The sequence below is a fragment of the Apodemus sylvaticus genome, chromosome X (genome assembly GCF_947179515.1).
Source record: "Apodemus sylvaticus chromosome X, mApoSyl1.1, whole genome shotgun sequence".
Lineage (NCBI taxonomy): Eukaryota > Metazoa > Chordata > Mammalia > Rodentia > Muridae > Apodemus > Apodemus sylvaticus.
Genome location: NC_067495.1, coordinates 64,433,856 through 64,448,760, shown reverse-complemented (window position 1 = coordinate 64,448,760; position 14,905 = coordinate 64,433,856). Strand labels below are relative to the sequence as shown.

General features: G+C 38.8%; 1 protein-coding gene across 1 annotated transcript in view; it reads left to right on the top strand.

Annotated features, from left to right (window-relative positions):
* Window positions 1-332: 332 nt before the first annotated feature.
* Window positions 333-14,905, top strand: part of Abcb7 (ATP binding cassette subfamily B member 7) — a 120,832-nt gene continuing 106,259 nt past the window's right edge. Inside the window, exon 1 of the mRNA XM_052170676.1 lies at window positions 333-555. Within this exon, the coding sequence (XP_052026636.1) occupies window positions 385-555 (171 nt within the window). The 5' untranslated portion in view covers window positions 333-384. The remainder of the gene's footprint in view (window positions 556-14,905) is intronic.

Below are 14,905 nucleotides of genomic sequence, written 5' to 3'. Positions count from 1 at the left end.
GAGTTGGAGAGAAGAAAGGAACAGAATGAGAGACAAGATAGGGTTGTCTTATTTATCAAAGCAATACTTGCGACATAATTATACCAATAATTTCTTATTTATCTGAAATAACATTTAAGTGGGCAATTCTGTATTTTATCTGGCAACACTAAGAAGAGAAGGACAATGGTAGTCTGATGTTCTGGGCTGTGCAAGGAAAAGCCCGAGTCTCAGGGGAAAAAGAAAAAAAAAGCTATACCTAAGCTCAGGCTTCTTCAGACACAAGCTATTTCCGGTGTCGGCCGCGAGCGGGGGGAGGGGAGAAGCAATGAAAGCCGCGGCGCTCGGTCCGCCGGCGTCCCACAATCCTCCTCTCTCTCTCGGTTCCTTTTTCCCTCGCTCAAGATGGCGCTGCTCGCGATACATTCTTGGCGCTGGGCAGCCGCGGCGGTTGCTTTCGAAAAGCACAAACATTCGGCAGTTCTGACCCGGTCTCTAGTCTCCATCTGCGGCTCAGGCCGGCGATGGAGTTCGCACCAGCGCGGCGGTGCGGCAGGAAGCGCTCGGCTGTCCCAGGTGTGTTGCCGCGCGCTGGGGAGAGTAGGGTGAAGGACAGGGGAGCCTGATAGGGAAAGGGTTGCCCTCGTGACCTTAGGTCAGGGGGAGCAGTCTGAGGAAAGATCCTCAGGGCGAACTCAAGAGTGGCGGCGAGTGTAGGAAGTTAGGCTTAGGAATTCGAGGCGGTGAGGAAGACCACATTTGGGGACAGGAGAGAGCCTGGCGGTTTCAGGCACTGGGCACCTGCAGTGCCGGTTGTCCTGTAGGGGTTTGCCGGTTGTTGTTGTTGTTTTTTAAATGTAAAGCAGACGGAGTTGCTTTCAAAAGTTAGTCATGGAATTTGGTGCTAAACGGCTCGTGCTTCAGATTGTACTAAATCAGAAGTAAAAAAATTGCGAGTGCGCTTCAACAGGACCATACACCACCTATAAACAAGTAGCACATTTAATTGGTACGTTAACTCCCTCACTGACAGGCGAGCTCCCTCGTAGGCAAAAACCATAATTATCCTTTTCTCCAAAATGTACACTGCTCAAAGACAGAAGCTTTATTATCTTTTGCTATGACTGTTCAGTTATGTTCTTAGTGCGCTCCCTTAGTGTGCCAGTGATTATGGTACCTCGGGAAATTGACTAACATTAGCTCATGCAATAATAGTTTGTTTTTTCAAATCATCTGTGGTACTTGTACTTCAGTTTATGTTTTTCTCATATATTGACAATATTTTAATTGCCACTACACGATCATCAGTATAACCTTAATATACTGTCATTTTTGTTTGGAAAGCAAATAGGTTCTTAAATTATGACTCCCTGCCAACAAATATTTACTGTCTACTACTATAATCATAAACACTGTTTATATAATAGAGGCCAAGAGAAGCATATAGTTAGGCCTTTATGAATTGTATGGTTTGGTTTTGACGGACAAGGTCTTGTTTTGTAGTCCAGTTAGGCCTTGAATGTGTGATCCTCCTGCTTCAGCCTACCGAGTACTGGGATGACAAGCATAAAGTGACAAGGATTATACAATTTTTAAAATTTAAAAATATTTGAAATCGACAAATAATTATTGTGTATACTTAATGGAGTATACACAATATTGTGTGATATGTGATACATGTATATAATCAGTTTAGAGTAATCAGTATAGTTTGCATCCTGAACATTTGCTATTAGTGTAGAGAATAACATTTTAGAGCTGAAAAGTCTTTAATGTTATGAAATGTTAGTGGTTAAATAGCACTTTTTTTTAGGTGAAATAAAGTAATATAGAAAAGAAATTCTAGGCTTTTTAGATATTGAGGGAGGAATTGTTTTGTGAACTTTTGTTTACATATTCCCACAGTATGTCATTGCTGGGATGTGCTATGAATTTTTTTTGCATCATACTCTAGATGTGGCTATTAAAATTTAGAAAATTAATTTCTTGATCCTATTAGCCACACTCCAGGTATGGCAGGTGTGGCTGGTACCTATCGACAACATAGATAAAGCTGTTGAACAATATGGCTTTAAAGAATATATCTAAGCCCTTCTAAGTTTACAGATGAGGAAACTAAGCCGCAAAAATGGATAAATGAAAGCTTTTGAGGCTATTCATTCATTTGCTGCTTTCTTTGTGTCAGGTACTTATGAAATAGTACTCTGGTAGTCACCAAGGACACAGTAAATTTTGACTTGTACAAATAATGAATAGAATACTATTAATGGTGGGAAACACCTGAAGTGTAAAAAATATTCTTAAAATTGGAGGATTTTTTATATACTATTTAAACTGTATAGTTCATTATACAGCTACCACTGTACTATATTATTTATATTTTAAAGATTTATAAATCATGTTGCAGTGCTAGGGCTGAAACCCAAGGTCTTATATAAGCTCGGCAAGCATTCTACCACTGACCTACATCCCCACTTCATGAATTTTGTATAAGTTGTAGTTTATTTTATTAATATTTAAAATAGTAAAAATTGAGGTATCGTGCACATTAGCATAAAACTCTGTTTGTATTAATCCTGACAACAACACTCTGTGTTCATTTGTAATTCACCCATTTAAAAGGGCATATTAATGGATTCTACATATTCAGTGATATATACCACCATATTCAATTGCCTCAAAAAGAAACCTACTTTTTGTCCCTCTTTCTATGCCTTTCCTCTTCTGACCAGGTCTAAGCAACCACTAACTTTTTTGGTTTTTCGAGACAGGGTTTCTCTGTGTAGCCCCTGGCTGTCCTGGAACTCACTCTGTAGACCAGTTTGGCCTCGAACTCAGAAATCTGCCTGCCTCTGCCTCCCAAGTGCTGGGATTAAATGCATGTGCCACCACTGCCTGGCAGCAAACATTGACTTGTACATTCTTTATTTATTTGTCGATTCTGGACATTTAATATGAATGGGATTATATGATATGTGGTCTCTTTGTTTGATGTTGTTTCCTTACAAACATTGTCTCCTGTAACTAAGGCTGGCTGGTCTTAAAACTTTCTATGTAGCCTAGTCTATAATCAGTCTATGATCATAAGACATACACTAACACACCTCTCAGTATATGACCTTTTTGACTGTTGCTTTGATTTTGCATTATTTTTAAAGGGTTGTTTCATCATGGCACGTGTATATACTACATTATTTATTGTGACCAAATAATAGTTTGGATATACAAGGGTTTTTTTTTTGCATTTTCTTTTTTAATAGGTGTACTAAGTAGCCTTGGCTGGGCTGCAATTTGTAGGCTATGTTATCCTTGACCTCAGAGAGGTGTTAGGATTAAAGGCATGTGCTACCATACCTGGCATGGTTAGGATTAGCCCTGAATTTCTTTTTTTTCTTTTAAAAAATGGCTTATTTTTTATTTTATGTGCATTGGTGTTTTGCTTCCCCTGGAAGCAGAGATACAGACCACTGTGAGCTGCCATGTAGGTGCTGGGAACTGAATCCAGGTCCTCTTAACTGTTGAGCCATTTCTCCAGCCACATAGCTTAATGATTTCTTGCTGTTTATTCCTTTTGTGTGTGATTTCTTCCTTTTGTTGTGGGCCTTTCAGTTATTCAGTTGAATGTTACTAGTATGAGAGCGCTCCAATTTTTTAGTTACTTATATGTAGGTACTTCATTCTGTCCCATGCATTTGGGTACATGATGTTTTCATTTTCACTCAACTCTGGATAGTCTTTAACTTCTTTTTTTTTAACTTAATTTCTGTCTTGACACATTCCTTTTCATTCACTAGAGAGTCGTTCCGCTTCCATGAGTTTGTAAGCTTTCTGTTGTTGATATTCAGATTTAATCTGGTAGTAAGATAGGATTCAGGGTGTTATTTCAATTTTCTTGTATCTGTTGAGATTTGAAAGTTCCATGAAGTGCCGAGAAGGCAAATTCTTCTGTGTTTGGGTGAAGTGTTCTGTAAATATGTTGGGTCCATTTGGTTAGTTATAAGTTTAGTTAGCTCTATTTCTGTTTATTTTCTGTCTGGATGACTTGTCCATTGTTTGAAGTCTCCCACTGTCAGTGTGTGAGACAGTATGTGAGAGTCAGTATTCGAGTTAAGCTGTAGTAGTGTTTCTTTTATCAACTTGCATGCCCTTGTGTTTGAGCTATAGATGTAAATTGCAATTTCTTCTGGGTGGTGTTTGCCTTTGAGTATGTCTTTCCCTAACTCTTCTGATTAGTTTTGGTTTGAAGTCTATTTTGTTGGGACTAAAATGGTGGCTCAAGCTTGATTCTTAGGTCCATTTCCCTGGAATATCATTTTCCATTTTTTTTATCCTGAGTTCATGTCTGTCCTTGATATTAGGTGTGTTTCTTTGATGCAGCAGCAGGATAGATCCTGTTTTCCTATCCATTCAGTTTATTCCTGTCTTTTTATTAGGGAATTGAGACCACTGACATTGAGAGGTGTCAATAAGCAGTGTTTGTTAATTCCTATTATTTTATTGTTTTTCTGGTGGTAATGGTGGTGTTGGTATGTATGTGTATATAAGTGTATGTGTGTGTTGCCCCTTCCTTAATTTGCTGGTCTGGAATTATTTATTCCTTTACTTTCTTGCATGTGACTAACCATTTTAGGTTGGATTTCCCCCTCTAATGCCTTCTGTAGGACTGGATTTGTAGATAATCTATCCTTAAATTTGGTTTTGTCATCGAATGTCTTTATTTTTCCCCATCTATTTTGATCGAACATTTTGCTGTATATAGAAGTTTTGGCTGGCATCTGTAGGCTCAGAATCTGTAGACCATCTGTCCAAGTCCTTATGGCTTTTAAAGCCTCCATTGATAAGTCATGTGTTATTCTAGTAGGTCTTCCTTTATATGCTACTTGGTCTTTTTTTCCTTCTTTCTTTGTTCTGTGCATTTAGTATTTTGATTATTATATGTTGAGGGGGCTTTCTGTTCTGGTCCAGTCTATTTGTTGTTGTATTTGCCCATCTTTAGGTTAGGTAAATTTTAAAAAATATTTATTTTCTCTTTTTTTGAAAATGGATTCTTTTCTCATCTTATATATCCCGATTACAGTTTCCCCTCCCTTTACTTCTTTCAGTTCCCATCCCTCCCTCTCTCCCTCCCTCCCATCTGGTCCCACTCTCTTTCTGACTCTCATTAAAAAGGATAGTAAAATATTACAAAATAAAATACAGTAAGATAAAACAAGGCAAACCAACAGGAGGAAAAGAGCCCAAGAGAAGGCACAAGTATTAGAGATCCACTTGTTCACACACACTCGAATCCCATAAAACTACTGAAAGTTATAATACATACAGAGGTCCTGGTGTAGACCTATGCAGGTCTTGAGCTTTCTACTTCAGTATCTGTGAGTTCATTTGAGCTTTGCTTAGTTGATTTAGAGGGACTTGCTCTCCTGGTGTCCTTCATCTACTTTGGCTCTTACAATCTTTCTGCCTCTTCTTCTGCAGGGTTCCATGAGCCCTGAGGGAAGGGATTTGATGGAAACATTTCATTTAGACCTGTGTGCTCCAAGGTCTGGCTGGCTGGTGCTGTTCCCCCCCCCCCCCACCCCCGCCCCGTAATGTCTGACTGTAGGCCTCTCTGTTTGTTCCTTTGTTCCTATTTGCTGCAAGAAGACCCTTCTCTGATGGCTAAGTAAAGTATTGATCTATGAATAAAGTAAAATATCATTAGGTATAGAGGAAGGGACTAGGGGGACATGTGGGTGTCACTGGGAGGAGTAAATAGAATGGATTTTATAGGTGGACTGAGGGCAGGGGTGGAGGATGTGAGTGGGAGGATCAGGTGGGGATGGGAAGAAAAGTGGAGATGAGGAGAGGCAGGTAGAATTGAACAGTATTTGAAGGGTAGTATGGAAACCCAGTGCAGTGGAAACTTCCTACAATTTTTGAAGGCAATTCTAATTGAAGTCTCCAAATAATGGTGGAGATAGAGTCTCAGTTGACCATCTCTTGTCACCAAATGAAGCTTCTTGTATGAGAACTGGGATAATTGAGTTGTTTGTCAAAGAGGTCCCCTGGAAATTTCCCAAACAACCCAGCTTGATGCCAGGACAATAGGTTGCTCCCTACAAACTTGACAGTGAGGCTTTGCTGACAGCAACACTTGTACAATTCATGGAACATGGAAGGTACTCTGCGGGCCAAAAGAGAAGTCTAAATACAAACCCAGCCATAAAACCTTTGATCTACAATGCTGTGATGACAGCAAAATATGCTAGGGCAATGTTAGCACAAAGGTGGTTGGAGTAAACAACCAAAGTTTGATTAGACTTAAAGTCCACTCCAGGAGCTGGAATCTTTATCAGACATTGCTTGGGTTACCAAGAACCAAGTACTACTGGTCTTAACAACAACAACAAAACGTAAGCCTGGTGTGGTGGTGCATGCCTTTAATCCCAGCACTTGGGAGGCAGAGGCAGGTGGATCTCTTTGAGTTTGAGGCCAGCTTGGTCTACAACGTGAGTTCTAGTGCACCCAAAGTTGTTACACAGAGAAACAACCGTCTTGAAAACCCAAAAAAGAAAAATAGAGTAGAGAAATTTAATTTTCTTCTGTGATGTTTTAAAAAATATGTCCTGTGTCTTTCATCTTCTCCTTCCTCTATTCCTATTATTAGATTTCATCATTTCATAGGGTTCCAGATTTCCTGGAAGTTTTGTGCCAGGAATTTTTTAGATTTAACATTTTCTTTTACTCATGTATTTATTTCTTCTATTGTATCTTCAGTGCCTGAGAGTCTTTCTTCTAGCTCTTATATTCTGTTGGTGAGGCTTGCCACTGAATTTTCTGTTTAAGTTCTTAATTTTTTTCATTTCTAGATTTCCTTCAGTTTGGGTTTTCTTTACTGATTCTCTTTCCACTTTCAGGAAGTGGAAGTCTTGAAAACTGTTTTATTCATTTCCTCCCACTGTGTGTTTATGTTTTCATAGATTTCTTTAAGGGATTATTAATTTCATCTCTAAGGACTTCCATCATATTTATTAAGGCTATTTTAGGGTCTTTGTCTTGAGCTCCTGCTATGTTGTAATACTAAGGGTTTACTTTGATAGAGTTTCTGGCCTCTAGTGAAGACATATTTATTGTCTTGGCTGTTTTTGTTTGTTTGTTTTTTAGTTTTTATATTGGCATTTAGACATCTGGGTTTGTGAAGATTTTAATTCAAGGTACTAGTATCTGATCTTTGTTGAGTGGGTATTTCCTTGGTTTCTGTTGCTCTATCTGATTCTTAGGAGAGTGAGGTGGCTGTGTGCTGCCTGGTAGGAAATTCTCCTGAGATTCTAATAGTTGAGGCTACTCCAGGATTCTGAGCAAAATGTGTTCCTGCTTATTGTAACCAGAGACTTAGGGTGGGCGTGGGCTGGGGACAGTGGAGGGTCTTCACGTAGAGGGAGGGAAGCAGGGCTCTCCACCAGGATCTTCTCAGTCCCCTGCAGGTTTTGAGTGGTCTCTTTGCTTGATAGATTTTCTACCCTTTAAGAATATTTGTATGTGTTAAGTGACTATGCTCTGGCTTCCTTTTTTGTCCCTGCCAAGAAATCTGCTCTTAATTTGGGGATTCATTTGTTAGGAAGAAATTGTTTCCTTGAAGAGTTTCACCTTGATTTTGGCTTTTAGTATAGGTGTCTGAGGGTGTTTTGTGTTTTTTTTTCTACTTGTTAAACATCTTGGATGTGTTCATTAACAACCCTGTTAGTTTTCAGCCATTTTTTCATCAAATGTTGTTTCTTCCACTTTTCTCCTCTATCTGGTATATGGCATGCTTAAAATTCTCATATTTTCTAGGGTTCCCTTAATTTTTCATCACTCTTGTTTTCTGTTACTCACTTTGCATAATTTGATCTGTCTTTACAATCACGAAATCTTTTGCCATTTTAAATATAGTGTTTAGCTCATCTAATGAATTCTTCAGTTATAACACTTTGTACTCCAGTAATTCAATTCTTTTTAAAAAATATGTAGTATATTAGCTGGGCTTCATGGTGCACACCTTTAATCCTAGCACTTGGGAGGCCAGCTGATCTACAGATCATGTTCTAGGATGGCCAGGGCTACACAGATAAACCCTATCTTGAAAAAAACAAAAACCAACCAATCAAACGAATAAACAAAACAATACCAACAAAAATTACTTGATTGATATTCTTTGACAAGATACTGTCATGACATCTTTCTTTACTTTTTCAATATAATTTTCTTTAGTCTTTGAGCATATCTATAGCTACTATTTTGAAGGCCCTTTTTCTTTACTCTTACAATGTTTCTTTACATTATCCATAGACATTTCCTTTTTACTTTTTTTCCAGGTCATATTTTACTGGTTCTTAACTTGTGCCATGCTTATTATTGTTTTTGAAGCCAGACATTTTAGATAATATTTACAGCAAATCTGTGTACTGGTCTGCTCCCTCCTGGAGCCCATTATTCACTTATTTGTTTAGAAACTAGTGGGTTATTTTAGTGCTTTCTGCCTTATTACTGCTGGCTCCTCTATTAACCCTCTTACTTTGCTTCTCAGGAGGCACAGTCTATTTATTGTATGCCTGCAGTCTGCCTGGGATGATAATGGTTTGGGCAGGGATCTCTTTGTGTCTTGCCCAGTTACCTACAGTAGTTGCTGGCAGATTGTTTTCAGCATGCCCTGGGGCATAAATTGTTGCACTTATTCAAAACTGCATTCTTTTGAAGAGATGGTTGCTAAGGTAGGTGTTTGAGACATTTTTTTCCTGACTCCTAGAAGGCCTTTTCTGGTTGCCTCACTCCTCAGTTTTTTTGATTTTTCTCAGGCACACCAGCTTACCTGGTTTAGCTTCTGAGCTATAATTCTACCAGTCCCTTCCCAATTTATTGTCTTTGCTTTTATGAACAACTTTTAGTCTCAAATGTTTTTTATATCTAGTGGCAACTGTCGTCAATTATTTTAAAATTTTTGTTTTTGTTATATTAACCCTGCATGTGTGTGTATGTATGTGTGTTTGTGTGTGTAGATATGCGTATGCCTGCAGAGGCCAGAGAAAGGAGTCATTCATCTTGAGCTGGAGTCACAGGAACTTTTGTGCCCCCTGAAGTGGGTGCTGGGAATTTGAGCTTGGGTTCCCTGTGAGAGCAGTGTGGTAGTATGTGATCTTAACCTCTGAGCCATCTCTCTATCGCCTGTGATCAATTCTTAATCCTAGCAAAATCTAGAAATAGCCTGGAGCTGGAGGAGGGCTATCACTTGGGAGTGATAGTCTCACCAATTTGGGAGTTGAGTGCTGGGGTGAAGAAGTGGAAGCAGTGGCTTACCTCATATAGAACCAAGGTAGTTGATTTTCCTTCTCAATAGTGGCATACCCAAGGTAGAGAGAGTTTTATTTAGATGTTGAGCACAGTAGATCAGAGATTAGCTTCAGAATGTAGTCACTGGGGTCAAGTGGGAGCAATGCTGATGTTCTGCCATTCTCAGAAAGGTAGCAGTTGGACTAGAACTTTCAGGTGTGACTGTGCTAATCTCAAGAAGACTTTCTAGACTGTGACCTGGGAGGGAAACAGAATGGGTTCTGGGTCATCTCTTAAGTGATTTTACTATTCTTTCTGAGCCCTTGGAGACTTTCTAATGTAAATCTTATTTCATATGCTAAGTTGTTCTTTTATGAAACTTTTTTACAAGCTTTGCTCGGGGGGGGGGGGGGGGGGGTACTATTTAAGTAAGTATGTTCATATCAATTGTAGAATATTCTTTTTGCTCTTATTTGAAACAGCCTCTTGTAATATATCTGGATAGCCTAGAACTTCCTATATAGACCAGGCTAGTTTTAGACTTATAGTGATTGTTTTTGTCTTGGCATCCCTGTTGCTAGAATTATAGCCATGCTTTATTGATAATTTCATACCCTTACTGTATTCAACAAGACAGTCTTGTTTTTTTTCCTTTGGTTTGTTAGGAGATAGTCTCAGTGAGGCCCAGGCCACCTTTTATTTCAGTATGCTTACTTTGTGTTTTTCATGTGGAAATTGTTTTAGATTCTGTGGTGGTTGGAATGAGAGTGGCTCTCAGAGGCTCATATTCTCAAATACTTCTTCCTCATTTGTTAGAGCTGTTTGAGAAGGATTAGGAGGTGTGGCCTTGTTAGAAGAGGTTTGTCACATCATCTGTCATCAGGCTTTGAGATTTCAAAGGGCCTGCCATTCCCAGCATGTTCTTTGCTTCCTGTTTGCATTTTGTGATGTGAACTCACTGCTGTTCCTGCCACTGTGTCTTTGCCTTGCCATCATGAACTCTAACCCTCTGAAATCATAATCCTGATTAAATACTTTTTAAAAATGTATTGTCAGATTAGGTTTTATCACTGCAATAGAAAAATAACTAAGATAGATTCCTTTTTTTTTTTTTTTTTTGAGGAAGGATCTCTACATTCCTATGGCTGTCCTGGAACTCATAATATAGACCAGGCTGGCCTCAAACTATCAGAAGTTTGTCTACTTCCCTCTGTCTCCCAAGTGCTGCAATTAAAGGCATGTGACACTATTCCCTACTGTGTTCAATTGTTGGCCTTGACCCCATGAACAGAGGGGTTGGAGCTTTGCTTTTATTTGGCTCTAAGTCTCTCCCTTCTCATTTTTCCACATCTCACTGGCTGCAGATAATTAACCAACAGTAGAAAGGTTAAAAGACTTTGCTTCTAGATGAATGTAAATTCACTAAATTGGGACTATAACAACACTTGGCAACAAATAATTCTGATTCTGTTTTGCAGAGATCCTAATTCACATCCAACTTTCATAACAAGAGGTGCATATCAAGAAACTACAGTGATTGCTGAGAAGATCCCAAATGTAATGGAAGTAAAGACTAAAATTATAGAAAAAAAAAACAAAGCAAGTCTTTACATCTTAGTACAGAATTTGAAAGAGTAGAGGGTGATTCAATGCCATTTAAAGTACCTAAAAGATTATTATTTAAACAAAATTAAAAGCATGTTTTACTACTTCTGTAATAGCTGAACTTACTGGAGACATAGGCTATAACATAGAGACATGGAAGTGACTGGAAGAGCGATTTAATGTACATACACAAAAAGAATGTCTTAGCCTAATAGCCATTGTTATTTGGGCTGTTGTAACAAAAGACCATAAATTGGATGGCTTATGAACAGTAGGAATTTATTTTCCACAGACCAGGGTACCAGCAGATGCTGTGTCTGATCCAGTCCAGTTCTCTGGCTCTTGGTGGTACCTTTCAGCTATATTCACCTGCTGAAGGAAGCTAACTGTGTGTGGCTTTATTTATAAGGGCACAAATCACATTCATGAGGGCGCTCTTCTTATGCCCTACTTACTTCCTAGTGGCCTCAGCCTTTTAATTCTGTACAAGCATGTGTTTGTGTATGTGTGTGTGTGTGTGTGTGTTTGTGTGTGTACATGGGTATACGTGTTTGTTGGGTTTTGTTCTTTAGGTGCCGTCTTAATTAGGGTTTTTATTGCTGTGAAGAGACACCATGACCACAACCCACAACAACTCTTAAAAAGGAAAACATTTAATTAGGGCTGACTTAATAGGTTCAGAACTTCAGCCAATTATCATCATGGCAGGAAGCATGTTAGTGTGCAGACAGGCATGGTGCTGGAGAAAGAGGTGAGAGTTCTACATCTGGATCTGCAAGCAGCAGGAGGAGGAGGTGTCTCTGGGCCTGGCTTGAGCTTCTTGGGGGCCATTTTCATTCAAACAACTACATTCCACTCCCTCAACTCCATAGGCTTGTAGTTTATCATAATGCAAAATGCATTTAGTCCAATTTCAAAAGTTCCCATAGTCTATAAGAGTCTCAACATTGTTTAAAAGCCCAAAGTTCAAACTTACTTCTGTGATTCATGGCAATCTCTTAATTGTATCCCCCTGTAAAATCAAAATCAAAAAGCAGATCACATACTTGTAACATATAATAGCACAGAATATACATTACCATTCCAAAGGGAGGAAAGGTAGCATAATGAGGAAATACTCAACCAAAGTAAACCTGAAAGCCAGCTGAGCAAACTCCAAACTCTGTATCTCCATGTCTGATGTTCAAGTGCTCTTCAGATCTGCAACTCCTTTCAGCTTTGTTGACTGCAACATACCTCCCCCCCCCTCTCTCTCTCTCTCTCTCTCTCTCTCTCTGGCTCGTTCTACTCCTCGTTACCAACTTTCCTTGGCAGATAATCCATGACTCTGGCATCTTCAACATCTTGGGGTCTTCAGGACAGTCCAAGTGTCACTTTCACAACTTCATAAAATGTCCTCTTTGGGCCTCCATGCAGACATCCCTGCCACCTGCCTGGCCTCGGTGGCTTTCCTTAGTCTTGAAGGGGGCTTCCATAACCCTTTTCTTGTATCTTCGACTCCAAAGCCAGAATCAAATGGCTGAAGCTGCCAAGTTCTGCTGCTTGCTGGGGCTGGAACACGTACATTTTCACCATCTTTCTGTTTTTGATGTTTTCTTTCATACCTAACCTTTGCTGTCTTAGTTCCTCTGTAGACCAGGCTATCTTTGAACTCTGAAATATCTCCATACATTGTCTATACAATGTTAGTTTCTAAAGGCAAAATAAATAGCTACTAATCATAATTTAAATAAGTATTCTTTTTGTTATTTTAAATTGTGTGTGTCTCTGTTTGTGAGGCTCTGTGTGGGTAAGGTTTGTATATGTGCGAACAGGAGGCCTTAAAGGCTGGAGATGTTCTCTGGAAGAGCACTGAGTTCTTAACCCAAAGTCATCTCTCCAGCCCTAAATAGGATTCTAAAGATAAAAGTGACTTTGTATCATTCAAGAATGCAGCTCATTTTGTGGGATAATTTAGCAGAAGTAACAGGTAAAACTTTGGTCACAAGAGTTAGATTGTTTTAGGAGCTACTAGAAAATAACCATTAAACGATATACAATAATTAGAAAAAGATTGTTAGGAAGTGTTTTTCTTCCCAGGATGGAGGGCCAGGCTGGGGTGGAGCAAGCTCTCACTGTGTAGCTCAGGCTGGCTTCAAACTCATCTACCTTCCCCAGAGTTCTGGGATTATAGGCATGCGCTATCACTCTTGCACACCTTCCTTTTATGGAGTAGGCAATGTGCTAAATGCAGCTTTTCCTTTGAGAAAGTCAGGACAGTTCCTCAGTGGTAAAGAAGAATAGCAACAGTGTTATAAAAGTTATAAATAAGAATGAAACTTCCAGGGACAAGAAATGATAAGGAATGGTAACAAAGTTTTAGTGTGAAAATGGCACTTGAGATTAAGAAGATGAATTCTGAAGATGTGTTCAGAAGAATTGAATAAGTAACATTTTCTTAGCCTTTGACACATTGTTTTGAATTAGTTATTAAGATTATAGAGGGGAATAGAAGCTTCTAATAATGTTTCTAAACTTTAATAACATTAGGCTCTTTGAGAATCTTTTAAAAATGCCCTTTTTCTTAGAAAAATGAATATACATGTTTGCTTAATTTCTAATGTAGTTTCAAGGGGATTATGAACTCTGTCATCCTGATAAAGAATATAAGTGGGTAGACATGCTTGCTGCATGAGCCTGATAACCTGACCTGAGGTCAGTCCCTGGACCTCATGGTAGAAGCAGAGACCCAAGTAAAACTTGCTTTCTAATCGCTATACCTTTCTACCACACACTTAAAAAAAGGAACCCCTGATGCTCTGATATAACGTGCAGGCTAGTAAGTCTCTAGTCAAGTTCTCTACTAATGGTAGGAGAAAAGGAGCCTGTCTCTGAGTAATGATGCTTGAAATGGAATGGAAACCTATATCATTCTTAATAAGTCCATGTTATGTTGTTATGCAATATGAGGACTGCTAAGATGGCTCACTGAGTAAAGGCACTTGCCGCCAAGCCAAATGACTTAAGTTTCATCCTTGGATTCCACCTGGTGAAACAAGAGAATCCATTCTTGCGAGTTTTCTCTGCCCTCCATATGCACTGAGGTAGGTATGTGTATATACAAACGCACACACACACACACACACACACACACACACACACACACACACACATACATGCGTCCGCGTGTGGTGTACAACTCTCCCAACAAATAGAAATACAATAAAATTTTAAAAAGAAATGTATACTTTGTCATATTCTAGAATAGGTATATAGCAGTAAAATGATATCTTCTGTATTTTATCCTCATTATAATTTGCATTTTAAATTATATAACACAGTATTTAAGAAAACACAGTAAAAGTGTCAACCCTACTTCGTAAATTTTCTATTTTCCCTTTTGATCTTTGTTCTGGTAGATAGGCCTTTTAATTAAGATTTTAGGGTTTTTTGATTTTTTGTTGTTGTTGTTTTGGTTTTGGTTTTTCGAGACAGGGTTTCTCTGTACAGCCCTGGCTGTCCAGGTACTCACTCTGTAAACCAGGCTGGCCTCTAACTGAGAAATCCACCTGCCACTGCCTCCCAAGTGCTAGGATTAAAGACATGTGCCACTACACTTAGCTAAAAGATTTTCATAGGTAATATTTAGTTATTTAAAAGATGATGATTTTCTTTTTAAAAATAATACATTAATTATACAAAATATGCAAAATAGTATGTATTGTTATGACAGATATAGAACGCATCTATCATACTTTATGTACTATATAGTATTACTTAGTCATTCAAAGGAGCTAGCGCCTTCTGTCCTTTCCAGTTTTTCAGTTTGTGGCCTAGTTTTGGGCCGTTGTTATTATACATGGAACTTCTCTCCCCAGCTCCATATATAAGAAGGACTTGCTCTTCTAATGTATCCCATACAGCCCTTCTTCCCAAAGCACAACCTTTGCCATGTCACTTCCTTGCTTATACATTTCAGTGGTTTTTATACTGTAGCTTGGCTTTTAAAGTTCTAAAGCTATGTTATAAAACTATGAATTATGTTATATAGCTATAT